The sequence below is a fragment of the Echiichthys vipera genome (assembly GCF_963691815.1).
Source record: "Echiichthys vipera genome assembly, chromosome: 9".
Classification (NCBI taxonomy): Eukaryota; Metazoa; Chordata; class Actinopteri; order Perciformes; family Trachinidae; genus Echiichthys; species Echiichthys vipera.
Window position 1 is genome coordinate 16,109,424 of NC_139834.1, and position 17,523 is coordinate 16,126,946.

The 17,523-nt window shown below is 39.0% G+C and overlaps 4 protein-coding genes across 4 annotated transcripts; 3 read left to right on the plus strand and 1 right to left on the minus strand.

The window, feature by feature from the left end:
- Nucleotides 1–1,231: 1,231 nt before the first annotated feature.
- etv7 (ETS variant transcription factor 7) lies at nucleotides 1,232–5,262 on the minus strand. The gene is made up of 9 exons (XM_083920960.1): nucleotides 5,061–5,262; nucleotides 4,655–4,802; nucleotides 4,365–4,529; nucleotides 4,092–4,268; nucleotides 2,779–2,886; nucleotides 2,513–2,650; nucleotides 2,195–2,337; nucleotides 1,951–2,051; nucleotides 1,232–1,866 (listed from the first exon to the last, which is right to left on the minus strand). The coding sequence occupies exons 1-9, from the start codon at nucleotides 5,085–5,087 to the stop codon at nucleotides 1,725–1,727; spliced, it is 1,149 nt and encodes a 382-aa protein (XP_083777086.1). The 5' UTR covers nucleotides 5,088–5,262; the 3' UTR covers nucleotides 1,232–1,724.
- A 296-nt stretch (nucleotides 5,263–5,558) lies between these two features.
- Nucleotides 5,559–9,907, plus strand: LOC310951401 (putative methyltransferase YdaC). The gene is made up of 4 exons (XM_083919603.1): nucleotides 5,559–5,695; nucleotides 6,619–6,875; nucleotides 7,144–7,324; nucleotides 7,516–9,907. Exons 2-4 carry the CDS (start codon nucleotides 6,621–6,623, stop codon nucleotides 7,710–7,712), a joined length of 633 nt encoding a protein of 210 aa, XP_083775729.1. The 5' UTR covers nucleotides 5,559–5,695; nucleotides 6,619–6,620; the 3' UTR covers nucleotides 7,713–9,907.
- Nucleotides 9,908–10,106: 199 nt separating this feature from the next.
- Nucleotides 10,107–12,545, plus strand: LOC310951402 (putative methyltransferase YdaC). The gene is made up of 4 exons (XM_083919604.1): nucleotides 10,107–10,364; nucleotides 11,271–11,527; nucleotides 11,797–11,977; nucleotides 12,168–12,545. The coding sequence occupies exons 2-4, from the start codon at nucleotides 11,273–11,275 to the stop codon at nucleotides 12,356–12,358; spliced, it is 627 nt and encodes a 208-aa protein (XP_083775730.1). The 5' UTR covers nucleotides 10,107–10,364; nucleotides 11,271–11,272; the 3' UTR covers nucleotides 12,359–12,545.
- A 1,739-nt stretch (nucleotides 12,546–14,284) lies between these two features.
- Nucleotides 14,285–16,722, plus strand: LOC310952291 (putative methyltransferase YdaC). Its single transcript, XM_083920864.1, has 4 exons — nucleotides 14,285–14,542; nucleotides 15,449–15,705; nucleotides 15,975–16,155; nucleotides 16,346–16,722. The coding sequence occupies exons 2-4, from the start codon at nucleotides 15,451–15,453 to the stop codon at nucleotides 16,534–16,536; spliced, it is 627 nt and encodes a 208-aa protein (XP_083776990.1). The 5' UTR covers nucleotides 14,285–14,542; nucleotides 15,449–15,450; the 3' UTR covers nucleotides 16,537–16,722.
- The last annotated feature ends 801 nt before the right edge of the window (nucleotides 16,723–17,523 follow it).

Here is a 17,523-nt window from a genome sequence, read left to right on the forward strand (position 1 = left end):
GCCATGATTAGTTTAGGTTACTTTTTAAGTTACTTTTTCTTCAATAAATAATTAGTTTATTGTGTCACGTGTGCATCTCCTTGCTTTGTCATGGCTGTGCGGCCCGGTTTGGAGTAGTAAACAGTAAAAGAGATGTCATTTAATATAGGTACCTAAGACTTTCCTGTAAAGTAGTATTGGTACTGAGTGTATTGTCCTGGTAAAATGAAGTGAATTCAAATATAGTAAGTAAACTCATTGTGTAAAGTCCTTATACTCCGCTGTCTAGGAAGTGAGGATATTTATCAGCAGCTGAGCTATGGGTTATCATGCTCCCACAGCACCCCCTGGAGTTACAGATGGCAGCTTTAATATTGGGAGTGGGTGTATGTTTGCCTCTTTTTATGAGCTTGCTAATGCTGCGATACATTAAGTCAAATTTACAGGCCTATGTCCGTAAGGAGAATGTTCTGCCCTGTTTTTTTGTCTTAAGTAGGTCTTAACGGGTTGTGGCTCAGTGGTTACTGGAGACTGGAGTCCTCAACACAGTGGCCGGGGTTTGATTCCCACCTGTGGCCCTTTCCTGCATATCACCCCCCCCCCCTCTCTCTCTCTCCTGTTACCTGTCACTCTTCATTGACAATTATTTATGAATAAAAAATAAGTAGGTCTCAATCTCCTAATGGCTCTTCTTCAACCGAAACCAGCTATACAACTGGGGACCCCTGCTCCACTGGAAACTGGAACTTGTGAGAGGTTGATATGGCACAGCTTTGTGGGTTTTCTACAGCCAGGAGTTTAAAATAATGAATTTAAATGAGAGAGAGAAGGGACAACTACATTTTGTCTGGAAAGGTAAGTATCAAGAGGCATTCACCTGCAGTTTTAGTCTGAACCCATTAACAAAACTGACTTTTTTCAAAATCACAAGTGGGCATCATGTTTTATGCCCAAACAGTAGATCAGTGGTTCACAAATCTCTCCTGAAGTAGCCCTTGATCTGCATGTTTTAGATCTACCCCTGCTCCAACACAGCTGACTGAAATGATCAGCTTGTTATTAAGCGGCTTCAGGAGTTCATAAGTTGATCAGCTGTGTTGGAGAAGGAAGCTATCTAAAACAGGCAGGATGAGGGGTAATGTTACTCCAGGAAAGGTTTTTGAAACAGTGCACTAGATCATTTGGGCTGAGCCCTCGTGCTCTCCAGGACAACTTCACGAGAAACCTAATAGTAACCAGAGTAAACAAAATATGCAACAAAAAAAATATATATTTTACAAAGCAGGTTAAACATTTACAATTAACCTATAGGCTATACCAAATTTGAAACTTACAAATACCTCGCCTTGAAGTTGAAAAAGCCAATTAATTGTAAAATAAACTGTACACACTGGCATTTAACTTTTTTGTATGAACATGAAAAATCACTACACACAGCCTCATCCAATCTGCAACAAAACTGGAACAATTTAATTTACACCTCTTACTTGCAAGGTAATATTGAGCAAGCCTGAGTTATAATGATCAATTGGCTGTTTGAATATTGATATGATTTCTTTCACAGTTTTCCTCATCCCTTAATGTAAGTGTCTGTTCTGATCACAGTAATACATGTTGATTCACAGCAAAATGGAAAGCAATATCATAGTGCATAAAAAATAGTGAAAACACACTTAGCAGTGTATTATATTTCTGATCACATGTCCTATTCTGTAATCATTTGTGTTGTTAATACATTTTTTTTTCTATGGAGGATGCTGTGGAGAAGCATGTTCAGGGGAAACCTCAAAATGGTCCTCACTGAACTCTTGTGTAGGACTGCTGTCTGGAAAGTCCTCCGCAGGATCACTGTGCGGTTTCTTGGTGTCCTGTGGGAGTTTCAGAAACCTGAGGGGAGGCAGAGAAGAGGCAATAACAATAAATGTGCGGGAAAGGACCGGAGGAGAAAGAAGACAAAAAAGGGACAGATACCTGAAGAGGAGTTTTTGTCCTCTCTCCTTTTTGATGATGTTGAGCTTGTAGTAGTGCCGCAAAGCCCGGGACATTTTCTCATAGGTCATATTGTCTCTGTTCTGTAAAAAGTGATCAAACATCTTCAAACACCTGTGTTACAACATTCACTCTGCCCCCCATGTCCCCTGTTTTAGCTGTTTTGTCTCTCCACCTGTGTGTTTATTTCCACTGTAAGATGAACCACACAGGCCTGGGTGCTCACCTTGTGGTTTCCCCAGAGATGTGCCAGCCCGTTGGGATCGACCACCCTGAACACAAGGTTGTCTTGGTCTTCCCATCGGATGTATTCTTGGTAACGGTCATCGCACAGCAATTGATACACATAGTCCCACAGCAGTCTGCACTCTGGCCAATATTAACAGCAATAAGACACATGTTGCCAAAGCTTGTACTACTATCATAAATGATTGGTATTTAAAGCCTTGTTCATATCTCAGCAGCATATCAGTGCACATATCAGAATGAAATTTATATGTATTTTCTGAGTGATTACTGCAGTAACACTGCTAAATTAACATACCTGGGATCCGGCCGTGGACTTTGTGCATTGGGCCCCTTGGCTTCTCTCGACTGGACAGGTTGAGCGGCTCCTGGATGACACTCTCTGCTTGGGGAGGAACTTGGCTTTGGGGCAATGCAGAGACAGTTGCTGATCCATCTAAGAGAGAGAGAGACAGGGAAAGTGTGGTGAGCAACAAAGCACAAGGGACACAAAATCAGACATCAGGGCAAATAATTACAACTGCAAGGCACTGTATTTCTGATACTGTGGTTTGTTATACCCACTAGTACGTCCGAGTGAAGCAGGGTTAGGGTAGACGATCAAAGGACAATCCCTGAGAGGTGACATGGACTCCGTCTGGCTTTTCATTTTGGTTACAACAGCTGCAGACACTGCAGTGAATAAAGCGAGAGAGAAATATGAGGAACTATAAGAAAGAGCTAAACTGAAAGCAAAAGTGATTTTACAACAGCTGAAACATTTTTACAATAATAGGCTACCAAAGGTAAATGCACTGTACAATACAAATTTCACTACATACAGTAGATTCTGTAGAACAAAGTGTTTTAGACTTGAGTTATACAATCATTGGTTTATGGGTAGCCACAGGGCACACCCACTGGCACACAGCCTACTTACAATAGAAAGCACCTTTTTTGTGTGTATTTGTATTCCTTTGACTGAAGGGTAAATGTTCAACCAAGAGGTGTCAAGTAGCAAATTAAAAACTTTAAGTAATTAAAGTAAAGAACTCTACTCATGCACAGGTTTGGGTTGCTACTACTTCAGATCTCCATTAAGTGCAAATTAATGCTGTCATATCTTGTCCTGCACATTTATGTGATGTGTGTAACTGCAAATAAATGTTTGACATGCAATACATAGCACATTGCATATGATATATTGTATATATTGTTTATTAAAGTACTTAATGTTGCAGCATATAATCTGGTGAGACTTCTCAACAACTGGACCATTAAGAACATTAAAATGCTGCTTACTACAATTGAATACTCTTTAAGGTGGCAATATTCATTCTACTGTTTAATTAAAAAACATTTGACATTGTGGTTACTTCTTTACCCCCACCAGTGCATGACTACTCCCAACCCTTAACCTAGTCAACTCAATTTCATATTTGCCTTTTATTATACTTTTTCTGTACATGTGAGTGGTACATTTTAAATTAACTTGACAAGCATAAAGGTTTAGGGGACACATGCACTGGTTAGAGGTTAAACTTTAAAAATTGGGAATAAGAAGCTGATGGATGTACCCACAAGTACAGTAAAACAAACATAGGGAGAGCATGAATTCCTGCATGATGTTTTTACATGTGCATGCTCACCAGGAAGTAATCACGCCCACAGTCTAAACCAGGATAAACAAGTTTAATTTGATACACCACCAGCTCTAACAATCAACTGTGTGTGTTATCTACATAGGCCTACGGTAAGTGTGTGTGTTCTCCGCAGCACATGACAGTCAGATGTCATTATGAATTTGTTTGTTGTACAGATCTTTCCTCTATATTATAGCCATATGTTTAAGTTTGATTAAACATTTGGGTATATTGAGAGCTAAAAAAAAAACTGACCTTGGGTGCCATTGACTGTGGGAGACTGGGGCTCTTGGACACTCTGAGGGGCTATCTGGCAGCTGACTGGGCTTTGAATGGGTCCAGTTGCCAGGGAGGGAGACAAATTTGGGGGTTCACAGACAACACGCCTCCTTTGCTGTTTGACACACTGTAGGATCTCATACAGAACATCACCTGTAGAAAAGAAGGGGGTGCATATGAAAACATAGGTGTAACAACCAGTCAGTAATCAGCATACACCCTTTTTTTTGCATGCACACTCAATTCAACCTGAGCTGGGACAGCGGCGCCTGAAGTCCTCCTTTGTGAGCAGGCACAGGGCTCGGCCGTTCATCTCAAAGCGTCCCTTTTCGGGCCGCCTCAGGGAGTACTCTTTCTGAGCCCAGTGGAGCCAGTGGGCAACGTCCTCCTTGTCCCACAGGGATGGGTTTATTCCTAGAAGACAAATGTTACATAAACACACATTGTAACAGGGGGGATTTTTGATGTGCCAGAGGCTGCTACATCTGCTTTGCTGCATATTAGTGATGGAGTGGGATCTTCCAGGTAGTTTGACTCACGCAGCTGTCCAGGTAGATGCCACAAGTCTTCCTGCGAGGGAGGACTGACCAAGGGAAGCTGCTTAGGGGTGGAGTGATGCACACTGAGAGGAATGTTGACATGCCTTCCATGCATTATGGATGGAGGACAGTTTGCTCTGTTTTCTTGCTGCAAAGCATCCAGACACATGTATGTCATAAGTACACATACACACCAATAAATGGCAGTATAGAAACAACAATGCAGATATATATTTTAAAACCTTTTAGCTTATGGTTAAATATTCACTTACCAAAACAATAGCAGTGGGACATAAATAATGTCCATAATGAATTATACTGAAAGCTCTTAATCTGAAAAAAAAAAATAAAAAAGTATCTGGGTTCCCCATTTGTTAAAAGGTATGCCCCTGTGACCTTAACTTACCTTGACCAAAGGTGAAACGTTCTCCATGGAAATGTCCTTTATCTGCGCGACTGTACAAAATAATGGGTGATTTCCCTGTAAGCATGTCTATAACTCTTCCAGTAAATGAAATAGCCTACGCTGCGGGTCAAACCTTCCCAAACTCCACATTAACGAAGAAAGAAAAGAACTTTCGAAGAAATAAAACAACACTATTTTCACATTCGACCCTTCCGGGAAATGAAAACGAAAGAAACATAATCCTTGCAGGGGGTGTGTGCAAAATAGGCTGATTGGAGGAAGCAACAGCGGAGAACATTTCCAACAGAATTTGACCGCACTTGATAAGAGCGCGATCCTGCAGCATATTAATGAAGCGTTGCATACTTTTAAGACTAGATTAAGAAGCCTATGAGGAAACCCCGCTGTGGCTTCAGCGCATGAAATGGAGATTCATTGTGCTGGGAAAATAATGAAACATTGCAGTGAGTTAGTGGTAAACAGCGGGAGTGTGGATAAGTGAATGGCAAACTACAGGACAGGGCAGCGCGTGCGCCTATAAAGCCTAAAAAGTCCTCGGAACTCCTCCTCCTTAGTGACTTAAAGGAAGACCAGCAACTGAGTTTCCAGGAGTAAACTGCTGAGCAACAAACCAGGTAAGATGTAGAGTTAGACTTAGAAAAAGTAGCCTATTTGAAACCATATAACATATTAAAATGAAAGCATGACCAGCAACTTTGTATCACTTACCATGCAGGGAAATGGATTTAATATTAGATATGATGATTTTGGATTAATATGACTGGTGCATGGCTGTTAATATTTAGGCTTATGTTGCCTCTTATTTCTGTAGTTATTACATTTGCTAGTTTGAACTACTAGATGTTGAATAGTTTAAGCTATGCTCTGCATCATATTGTTGTTGTAGACCTATGGGTTGTGTTTTACTGATGTGTTGGTAACACTTTATAATTAGGGAACAAAACGTTTGTTATAGGAATCCTGTTAATTTGGTCGCATATCAATAAATGTATGAAGTAACTGAATTAACACTAATTAAATAATTATTTTAATTACTCATGGAAAGTCATCATAGTCATGTTAACTCCCTACATAAGCACAAGTCATACATTAGTTAGGTAGCCTTTATGAAATATGCCCTTATTGTAAAGTGTTGCAGATGTGTCTAACCTACCTGTGAAGCTGCAGGCACATTTCCACATCATTATTCAAGTATTCAGTATTCAGTATTATTATCAGCATGATATACTGTAGAACAGGACTCACAGGTTCTCACACCACTTGTTAGAACAAGTCTAAATGTTCTTGTTCTCAGAAAAACAGCCCTGTTTTCAGCTCTGTGTCGATGCATTTTCCAGCTAATCCAAGTAACACTTAAAAAGTGGGAGAATTTTCTCAACCCATTAAGGAACACTTAATCCTTAAAAATCTCATATTCGAGATGTGGATCGTGAGCAATTTTGGTGTCTTGCCCAAGAAAACATTGACATGTGGACAGGGAGAGCCCGGGGTTGAACAACATGTATAAAAATATATTTTCTGTCATGTTTTTCTCCAGTGATGTGGGCTGAAAAGGTGGGGAAACATTTGGGTCACCCAACACGATCAGTGGCAGGGTGGCTGGTCAATAGATTTCTCACATTGTACAACCGAATCCTTGAGGAGAGTGTTGTGCAGGTGTCTGGGATCCAACCTGAGGACACAGTGCTGGAGCTGGGTCACGGCCCCGGTCTGGGTCTGCAGTTAGCAGCCGAATTGCTCACAGAGCCCACAGGGCGTCTCATAGGCGTAGATTATTCAGCATACATGCATCAGGTGAAGTATTAAAACTGACAGAGTTGCTTATCACGAGCGTGTCTTGAAGTTTGTTATTATGAGAGTGTATTGAAAATACAAAGCCCAATACATATTAACAAGCCTCTAGCAAGCCAAGACTAGCCACATACTGTACATAATGTATTGCTCTCTGCATGACAATACCTGAACGACAGACAAAAGCTGAATTAACCTTTTATTCTGGGATATTATTGTATTTGTAGTGGGGATGGAGTAGTGTAATATTTGTCTTTTTCTTTTCACACAGATTGCAAGTGAGTTATTGAAGGACCTTGTGGCCAGTGGGAAAGTGACCCTACACCACTGTGATGTAGCAGAAATGCCTCTTGCAGACAGCACTGTGGATAGAGTATTTCATTGTAACTGCTACTACTACTGGCCTGACCTCAGGAAGGCAGCCACAGAGATACACCGGGTAATGAAACCAGGTAGGACATGCTGTTGTCACAGTAAGACAGACTTTATTAATAAGGCACACCTATCATCCAAATTAAAACATTTCTCAGATTTTCTGGTGATTTACTAAATTACTCCTAGTTGTTCTGAGCAATCACTGTCTTTTAGTTATTCTTTTTTTGCACAATTGTCATTCTGTTTTTCTCACCTTGAATCCACCCAGGTGGTGTGATGGTGGCCGCGCTGAGGCTGTCACGTGTTTCTGCTTTTGTAGCAAAGCGCGTGTTGCCTGGGGAGAACTGGCGCCCGGAGGTCTACATGACAGCTCTGAGAGACTCTGGCTTCACTGATGTCAGAATAGAAGACAGACAGCACAAACGCATTACTTTTCAAGCTATCTATGCCACTGCCTCAAAATAAAATTGAAATAAAAAAAAAATCTAAAAGTCTAAATCTAAATTTGAGTGTGAGATGTACGTAGGTAGTCTACCCCACTTTTGTTATTGTAAGGTTTTGTTATACTGACTTTTCTAAAAAATCGGTTCGCCTCTCTGTGGCGGCTTGAATAAAAGCAACTAAAACACAGAAATACAGTTCAATGCAACACACATTATTTGTTTTTATTTAGCAATTTAATCAATAGTTTTTCATTGTAACATCAATTTTCTAAACCAGTGAAAAGGTATATTAAGTGTTGTCCACAAGAGGGCAGCATGCATCTGCCAATACCTAATAAAAAGCACTGAGGGTCGTCTCTCACTTTGAAAAAAAGTAGTTTATTAACCTAATCATTTGTAACGTTTATAGACAGATGTGGCCAAACACTAGGGTAACCTCTCCTTCAGAGTCTGGGAGAAAATGAAGGACAACATCAGTGCATTTTAGAGAGTGGATACATTTTGTGGCAGACTCAAATTAGTAGAAAATACTGCATGAAAGCATTTGTGTCCCCCTATACCTTTTGCTAGGAAAGAGGAAACTTCCCAATATTTACCAACGTTACTAGTTATGCTTTGAAATATGTGCAAAATGAAACACTTGATGGTAGGACATCATCCGTGCATTTTAGAGGGGGGGACACATTTTGTGGCAGACTGAAAACAGCAGAAAATAGCCTAAATTAAAGTTTATCCTAACTTTTGCTTGGAAAAAATAAACTTCTCCATATTCACTAACCTTAAAAGTTGTGATCTGGAATATGTGCCAAATTAAACATTTGATGGGGAACAAAGGTTACAGAGCAGAGACTCCCTCAAAAAGTATGGCTTATTACTTTTAGCTTTTCTACACAAACTGAAGTTAGGAAAATTGGCCTCTGTACGTCTCTTTCCTGTAGGAACTCCGTTTAACTGTGTAGATTTAGGTTGGAGCACTGTGGGTTAAATTACTCTTTGTGCATTGTAGGAAAACATGTTTATGACTTCTTGCGTGTGAATGATGGAGTCTTGAGACAGTGAAGCAAGAACGTAAAAAGTGTAGGTCAGGAAGAAAAGTATTGTTTGGAGTTGAGGCTTTTCCTGTCTTTGATTTGTTTGGACACAATTAGAAACATCAACTGTATTACATGGCAGTTCCTCCTTTCCTCCATGATAAAGGACTGTATGTAATGTTCTAGTTCAAACGTTGACCTGTGGAGGGCAGTAATACGCTAAGCAGCCTCACCTCCTTTTCCTGGACAGTTGTTGTAAAGTCAAGTGAAAAAGATAAAAGGTGACATTAAGATGGAACAGCGGTTGTGAAGTCTACGACAATTGTCAAAAGGGGAGGGAAGTAAATGATTGTAAATTAATATTGAGTAAAAAAAAATCTTATTTTGCCTAAAGTGTGGTTATTGGACTCACAAAGACACAATAAAATGTTCCCATAGTTTTAGCGTTAGCAAGCTAACTGTTATGCGAGGGACAAGGTGGGACACATTACCAATGCTGAGAAGTAGCGTTCGACTAAGTTTTTGCACACAAGATTAATGTCTTACTGTCTTTAAAATTAAACAATTCTGTTCTGCTCCTCAGCTTGTAACATCTCTATGCTTTTCCCTCTGGTTATTCACAGAGCAGACCATGCAGGTTGCAGGTTAGGCCTTTAGCATGTGATACATACAGTAAGCTTTGTGATAGTCTGCTTTCACTCACCCCTTTTCTATTCCAAAAATTGTTAAAAGTACAAGCAGATCCAGCTCCATTGGTGTATTTTCACGTGTCTATAACTCGTCCAGAAAATGAAATAGTCTACATTGCAGGTCAAACGCTAACAACATAGCATAACAATCAAAGTTTATGGAGTGCTTCCTCATGATTTTTCTTAAAGGAAGCATATATAAGGTGAATAGAATCGTTCCAAGGACAGAACCCTGTGGGACTCCGTGACTAACTTTAGTGTACAGGAAAGATTTGTCATGAACATGTACAAACTGAGATCGAGCTGATAAATAAGACTTAAACCAGCTTAATGCAGTTCCTTTCGCGCATGAAATACCTGAATGGAGATTTACTGTGCTGGGAAAATTATGAAACATTGCAGTGAGTTAGTGATAAACAGGGGGAGTGGATAAAAAAATGACAGACTACAGGACTGAGATGCACATGTGCCTAGAAAGCCTACAAAGTCTTCGGAACTCATCCTCCTCTTACTGACTTAAAGGAAGACCAGCAGCTGAGTTTCCAGGAGGTGTAAGCTGCTGAGCAACAAACCAGGTAAGATGTAGAATAAGACTTAGAAAAAGTAGCCTATTTGAAACCATATTTAAGGAAGGAAGACCAGTAGGTGAGTTTCCGAGAAGGCCCTGGAAATGGAACAATTCCTTTCAGGTCCCAGTCATTTTCTCTCCTGGATCTTACAAATCTGACTGTGTAATATGTATGTAGGCTGCCTAGTTCAAGAACTTGTCCTTGATAAATTATTAACAAGGGTGAATGTGTTGCACTCTTTCCACCACCAGGTGCCTTGAAAGTAAAGTTGGAGGAGCTAAACAAGGGAGGGGTCAATTGTAGAGCTCCTCCCCAATCTGCGGGTTGCAGTCAGGGGTACGTGGAGGCGTTTCGAGGAGCTGTAAGCTGCTGAGCAACAAACCAGGTAAGATGTAGATTTAGAAGAAGTAGCCTATTTAAAATAAAAGCATGACCAGCAACATTGAATCACTTACCATGCAGGAAAAATGGTTTTAATATTAGATATGATGATTTTGGATTAATATGACTGGTGCATGGCTGTTAATATTTAGGCTTATGTTGCCTCTTATTTCTGTAGTTATTACATTTGCTAGTTTGAACTACTAGATGTTGAATAGTTTAAGCTATGCTCTGCATCATATTGTTGTTGTAGACCTATGGGTTGTGTTTTACTGATGTGTTGGTAACACTTTATAATTAGGGAACAAAACATTTGTTATAGGAATCCTGTTCATTTGGCCGCATACCAATAAATGTATGAAGTAACTGAATTAACACTAATTAAATAATTATTTTAATTACTCACAGAAAGTCATCATAGTCATGTTAACTACCTAATGCATGACTCATGCAAATAAGCACAAGTCATACATTAGTTAGGTAGCCTTTAGGAAATATGCCCTTATTGTAAAGTGTTGCAGATGTGTCTGACCATACCTGTGAAGCTGCAGGCACATTCCCACATCATTATTCAAGTATTCAGTATTATTATCAGCATGATATACTGTAGAACAGGACTCACAGGTCCTCACACCACTTGTTAGAACAAGTCTAAATGTTCTTGTTCTCAGAAAAACAGCCCTGTTTTCAGCTCTGTGTCGATGCATTTTCCAGCTAATCCAAGTAACACTTAACAAGTGGGAGAATTTTCTCAACCCATTAAGGATCATTTGATCCTTAAACATTCAAGATGGGGATTGTGAGCAATTTCAATCTTGCCCAAGGAAACATCGACATGTCGACAGAAAGAGCCGGAGCTTGAATAACGTATGAAAATGTATTTGTTTTCATGTTTTTCATGTTTCTCCAGTGATGTGGGCTGAAAAGGTGGGGAAACAGTTGGGCCACCCAACGGATTCAGTGGCAGGGTGGATAGTCAGTAAGTTCCTCACACTGAACAATCGCATCCTTGAGGAGAGTATTGTGCAGATATCTGGGATCCAACCTGAAGACACAGTGCTGGAGCTGGGTCACGGCCCCGGTCTGGGTCTGCAGTTAGCAGCCGAATTGCTCACAGATCCCACAGGGCGCCTCATAGGTGTCGATTATTCAGCATACATGCATCAGGTGAAGTATTAATGCTGACAGAGTGGAAGAAATTGTTTGAATTCAAGTTTGTTTATCACATGCATGTCTTGCAGCTTACAGAAGTGTTTTTAAAGAACAAAGCACACAACATATTAAGAATCCATGTAGCAAGCATTTCTGCGAGGAACACTAAACACAGACAAAAGAAGAAACTTCAGCTCTTAGCCAGGGGCATTATTGTGTTCGACAGGAGAATATTATACTCAAATTTTTAATAGTAAGATATTTTTCCTTTTCTTTTCTTACAGATGGCCAGTGATCGATTGGAAGACCTTGTGGCCAGTGGGAAAGTGACCCTACACCACTGTGATGTAGCAGAAATGCCTCTTGCAGACAGCACTGTGGATAGAGTATTTCATTCTAACAGCTACTACTACTGGCCTGACCTCAGGAAGGCAGCCACAGAGATACACCGGGTAATGAAACCAGGTAGGACATGCTGTTGTCACAGTAAGACAGACTCTATTTTTGAGGCACACTTATCATCCAAATTAAAACTTTTCTCAGATTTTCTGGTGATTTACTAAATTACTCCTAGTTGTTCTGAGCAATCACTGTCTTTTAGTTATTCTTTTTTGCACCATTGTCATTCTTTTTTTTCTCCCCTGAATCCACCCAGGTGGTGTGATGGTGACCGCGCTGAGGCTGTCACGTGTTTCTGCTTTTGCAGCAAAGGGAGTGTTGCCCGGGGAGAACTGGCGCCCGGAGGTCTACATGACAGCTCTGAGAGACTCTGGCTTCACTGATGTCAGAATGGAAGACAGACAGCACAAACACATTACTATTCAGGCTATCTATGCCACTGCTTAAAAAATCAAATTTAAATCAAATTGCAAGTAAGAGATTGTGTGTATCCACTTTTGTGATCAGTAGGTCTTAAAGGTTTGGTGTGATTACATTACACAGTTTTTAAGCTGTACCTTTTAAAAATTGAATTTTTAAAAAACTTTTTGTAATAATAATAAACAAATAAAGATCAGACATTTCTCTCCACTGACATGTGTCAAGTTTTCCGGCTCTATATACTAAAAGAATGTTGTCACTGGCTAGTAACTAATACCCTCACATTTTATTTGAAAATATCAGCTTTTGCCATCACCCAGAAAATTAGACACAGACTCAATTGAGCTGGTTGAGGAACTCCTTTCCTTTTTTTTCTCAAGAAGTGAAATTAAAGTACACTTTATTAATAGTGAATTACTAAGGACTTGAAAACAATTATACTTTTCAAAACTAACTTCCAACTTCAGCGTTTGCAATTTAGTATACTTTTGTAAAGTACCCTTGGATACAGTTGAAAATAAAAATATTAAAGTACACTTTTTGTAAGTATACTTAAATACCCTTCTAATGAAGTTTTATTAAAGTACACTTTAATAAAGAATGCTAATAGTGCATTCCAAAATACTTGACATCAACTATACTTACTTCATAAGTGCTAAGTATTTGCATTTTAGTTTACTTCTTAAAAGAACACTGAAAAACAGCTTAAAATAAACTTTTATTAAGGTTCACTTTTTGTAAGTATACTTAAATAGGCCATCCCTTCTAATGAAATGCAATCAAAATACACTTTAATAAAGCATACTAACAGTGTATTACAAAGGACTATAAAATAAGAAAATGATTATACTTCTCGATAAACCAACTTACCACTATAAGTATTTGCAACATAACAACTTAACCTATTTTAAGTGCACATTTTGTAAGTACACTTAAAGACACTTCTAATTAGTGAAATAAAAGTAGGCCTATACTTTAATTTAGCATATTAATAGACCTAATGTATAACAAAGGACTTGAAAATAAGTATTTTAAAAGTACACTTACGTACAACATACAATAAAGTAAACTTTTCATAAGTGCACTGACATTCCACTGTAAGTATTGCGCAATAATATTTATTTTTAGGAGGCTACATTGAAGTAGAACTTACGTACACTGTACGTAAGTTAGGCACAAAAGTATACATGTACAGGTAATAACCTTTTGTATACTTAAATATATGTTTTTAACACCCTCAAGTGACCTATGGGTCTACTACCTTTTAACTTGGGTAGCCTATGAGGGAAGATTGGTATCATAATAAAGAATTATTGTACGGGTAAAAATTCAAATTGCAGGGAGTGAGTGACTAAAAAAACAGTAGGAGTAAGGATATGTGAATGGGACGACAGGACAGTGCAGCGCGCGTGTGCGTCCTCGGGGCTTCTCCCCTTCCTCCTCCTTCCCCCCTGACTTACAGGAAGATCGGACAGACCAGCGGCTGCGTTGGTACAAGCAGACTGCTAAACGTCAAACTAGGTAAGGTGTTTATCCATGAGAGTAGCACTAACAATCAAGCTGATAAATAAGACTTAAACCAGCTTAATGCAGTTCCTTTCGCGCATGAAATACCTGAATGGAGATTTACTGTGCTGGGAAAATTATGAAACATTGCAGTGAGTTAGTGATAAACAGGGGGAGTGGATAAAAAAATGACAGACTACAGGACTGAGATGCACATGTGCCTAGAAAGCCTAGAAAGTCTTCGGAACTCGTCCTCCTCTTACCGACTTAAAGAAAGACCAGCAGCTGAGTTTCCAGGAGGTGTAAGCTGCTGAGCAACAAACCAGGTAAGATGTAGAATAAGACTTAGAAAAAGTAGCCTATTTGAAACCATATTTAAGGAAGGAAGACCAGTAGGTGAGTTTCCGAGAAGGCCCTGGAAATGGAACAATTCCTTTCAGGTCCCAGTCATTTTCTCTCCTGGATCTTACAAATCTGACTGTGTAATATGTATGTAGGCTGCCTTGTTCAAGAATTTGTCCTTGATACATTATTAACGAGGGTGAATGTGTTGCACTCTTTCCACCACCAGGTGCCTTGAAAATAAAGTTGGAGGAGCTAAACATGGGAGGGGTCAATTGTAGAGCTCCTCCCCAATCTGCGGGTTGCAGTCAGGGGTACGTGGAGGCGTTTCGAGGAGCTGTAAGCTGCTGAGCAACAAACCAGGTAAGATGTAGATTTAGAAGAAGTAGCCTATTTAAAATAAAAGCATGACCAGCAACATTGAATCACTTACCATGCAGGAAAAATGGTTTTAATATTAGATATGATGATTTTGGATTAATATGACTGGTGCATGGCTGTTAATATTTAGGCTTATGTTGCCTCTTATTTCTGTAGTTATTACATTTGCTAGTTTGAACTACTAGATGTTGAATAGTTTAAGCTATGCTCTGCATCATATTGTTGTTGTAGACCTATGGGTTGTGTTTTACTGATGTGTTGGTAACACTTTATAATTAGGGAACAAAACATTTGTTATAGGAATCCTGTTCATTTGGCCGCATACCAATAAATGTATGAAGTAACTGAATTAACACTAATTAAATAATTATTTTAATTACTCACAGAAAGTCATCATAGTCATGTTAACTACCTAATGCATGACTCATGCAAATAAGCACAAGTCATACATTAGTTAGGTAGCCTTTAGGAAATATGCCCTTATTGTAAAGTGTTGCAGATGTGTCTGACCATACCTGTGAAGCTGCAGGCACATTCCCACATCATTATTCAAGTATTCAGTATTATTATCAGCATGATATACTGTAGAACAGGACTCACAGGTCCTCACACCACTTGTTAGAACAAGTCTAAATGTTCTTGTTCTCAGAAAAACAGCCCTGTTTTCAGCTCTGTGTCGATGCATTTTCCAGCTAATCCAAGTAACACTTAAAAAGTGGGAGAATTTTCTCAACCCATTAAGGATCATTTGATCCTTAAACATTCAAGATGGGGATTGTGAGCAATTTCAATCTTGCCCAAGGAAACATCGACATGTCGACAGAAAGAGCCGGAGCTTGAATAACGTATGAAAATGTATTTGTTTTCATGTTTTTCATGTTTCTCCAGTGATGTGGGCTGAAAAGGTGGGGAAACAGTTGGGCCACCCAACGGATTCAGTGGCAGGGTGGATAGTCAGTAAGTTCCTCACACTGAACAATCGCATCCTTGAGGAGAGTATTGTGCAGATATCTGGGATCCAACCTGAAGACACAGTGCTGGAGCTGGGTCACGGCCCCGGTCTGGGTCTGCAGTTAGCAGCCGAATTGCTCACAGATCCCACAGGGCGCCTCATAGGTGTCGATTATTCAGCATACATGCATCAGGTGAAGTATTAATGCTGACAGAGTGGAAGAAAATGTTTGAATTCAAGTTTGTTTATCACATGCATGTCTTGCAGCTTACAGAAGTGTTTTTAAAGAACAAAGCACACAACATATTAAGAATCCATGTAGCAAGCATTTCTGCGAGGAACACTAAACACAGACAAAAGAAGAAACTTCAGCTTTTAGCCAGGGGCATTATTGTGTTCGACAGGAGAATATTATACTCAAATTTTTAATAGTAAGATATTTTTCCTTTTCTTTTCTTACAGATGGCCAGTGATCGATTGGAAGACCTTGTGGCCAGTGGGAAAGTGACCCTACACCACTGTGATGTAGCAGAAATGCCTCTTGCAGACAGCACTGTGGATAGAGTATTTCATTCTAACAGCTACTACTACTGGCCTGACCTCAGGAAGGCAGCCACAGAGATACACCGGGTAATGAAACCAGGTAGGACATGCTGTTGTCACAGTAAGACAGACTCTATTTTTGAGGCACACTTATCATCCAAATTAAAACTTTTCTCAGATTTTCTGGTGATTTACTAAATTACTCCTAGTTGTTCTGAGCAATCACTGTCTTTTAGTTATTCTTTTTTGCACCATTGTCATTCTTTTTTTTCTCCCCTGAATCCACCCAGGTGGTGTGATGGTGACCGCGCTGAGGCTGTCACGTGTTTCTGCTTTTGCAGCAAAGGGAGTGTTGCCCGGGGAGAACTGGCGCCCGGAGGTCTACATGACAGCTCTGAGAGACTCTGGCTTCACTGATGTCAGAATGGAAGACAGACAGCACAAACACATTACTATTCAGGCTATCTATGCCACTGCTTAAAAAATCAAATTTAAATCAAATTGCAAGTAAGAGATTGTGTGTATCCACTTTTGTGATCAGTAGGTCTTAAAGGTTTGGTGTGATTACATTACACAGTTTTTAAGCTGTACCTTTTAAAAATTGAATTTTTAAAAACTTTTTGTAATAATAATAAACAAATAAAGATCAGACATTTCTCTCCACTGACATGTGTCAAGTTTTCCGGCTCTATATACTAAAAGAATGTTGTCACTGGCTAGTAACTAATACCCTCACATTTTATTTGAAAATATCAGCTTTTGCCATCACCCAGAAAATTAGACACAGACTCAATTGAGCTGGTTGAGGAACTCCTTTCCTTTTTTTTCTCAAGAAGTGAAATTAAAGTACACTTTATTAATAGTGAATTACTAAGGACTTGAAAACAATTATACTTTTCAAAACTAACTTCCAACTTCAGCGTTTGCAATTTAGTATACTTTTTTAAAGTACCCTTGGATACAGTTGAAAATAAAAATATTAAAGTACACTTTTTGTAAGTATACTTAAATACCCTTCTAATGAAGTTTTATTAAAGTACACTTTAATAAAGAATGCTAATAGTGCATTACAAAATACTTGACATCAACTATACTTACTTCATAAGTGCTAAGTATTTGCATTTTAGTTTACTTCTTAAAAGAACACTGAAAAACAGCTTAAAATAAACTTTTATTAAGGTTCACTTTTTGTAAGTATACTTAAATAGGCCATCTCTTCTAATGAAATGCAATCAAAATACACTTTAATAAAGCATACTAACAGTGTATTACAAAGGACTATAAAAAAAGAAAATGATTATACTTCTTGATAAACCAACTTACCACTATAAGTATTTGCAACATAACAACTTAACCTATTTTAAGTGCACATTTTGTAAGTACACTTAAAGACACTTCTAATTAGTGAAATAAAAGTAGGCCTATACTTTAATTTAGCATATTAATAGACCTAATGTATAACAAAGGA

What these genes read in the sequence shown, in the direction of transcription:
- etv7 (XM_083920960.1), bottom strand. Translation starts at nt 5,087, where the DNA reads ATGGAGAACGTTTCACCTTTGGTCAAG. An exon ending in ATCTCTGGGGAAACCACAAG is followed by an intron (nt 2,052 to 2,194) that starts GTGAGCACCCAG and finishes CACTTTTTACAG; the next exon opens with AACAGAGACAATATGACCTA. An exon ending in GGACAAAAACTCCTCTTCAG is followed by an intron (nt 1,867 to 1,950) that starts GTATCTGTCCCT and finishes GCCTCCCCTCAG; the next exon opens with GTTTCTGAAACTCCCACAGG.
- LOC310951401 (XM_083919603.1), top strand. Translation starts at nt 6,621, where the DNA reads ATGTGGGCTGAAAAGGTGGGGAAACATTTGGGTCACCCAACACGATCA. An exon ending in ATTCAGCATACATGCATCAG is followed by an intron (nt 6,876 to 7,143) that starts GTGAAGTATTAA and finishes CTTTTCACACAG; the next exon opens with ATTGCAAGTGAGTTATTGAA. An exon ending in ACACCGGGTAATGAAACCAG is followed by an intron (nt 7,325 to 7,515) that starts GTAGGACATGCT and finishes GAATCCACCCAG; the next exon opens with GTGGTGTGATGGTGGCCGCG.
- LOC310951402 (XM_083919604.1), top strand. Translation starts at nt 11,273, where the DNA reads ATGTGGGCTGAAAAGGTGGGGAAACAGTTGGGCCACCCAACGGATTCA. An exon ending in ATTCAGCATACATGCATCAG is followed by an intron (nt 11,528 to 11,796) that starts GTGAAGTATTAA and finishes CTTTTCTTACAG; the next exon opens with ATGGCCAGTGATCGATTGGA. An exon ending in ACACCGGGTAATGAAACCAG is followed by an intron (nt 11,978 to 12,167) that starts GTAGGACATGCT and finishes GAATCCACCCAG; the next exon opens with GTGGTGTGATGGTGACCGCG.
- LOC310952291 (XM_083920864.1), top strand. Translation starts at nt 15,451, where the DNA reads ATGTGGGCTGAAAAGGTGGGGAAACAGTTGGGCCACCCAACGGATTCA. An exon ending in ATTCAGCATACATGCATCAG is followed by an intron (nt 15,706 to 15,974) that starts GTGAAGTATTAA and finishes CTTTTCTTACAG; the next exon opens with ATGGCCAGTGATCGATTGGA. An exon ending in ACACCGGGTAATGAAACCAG is followed by an intron (nt 16,156 to 16,345) that starts GTAGGACATGCT and finishes GAATCCACCCAG; the next exon opens with GTGGTGTGATGGTGACCGCG.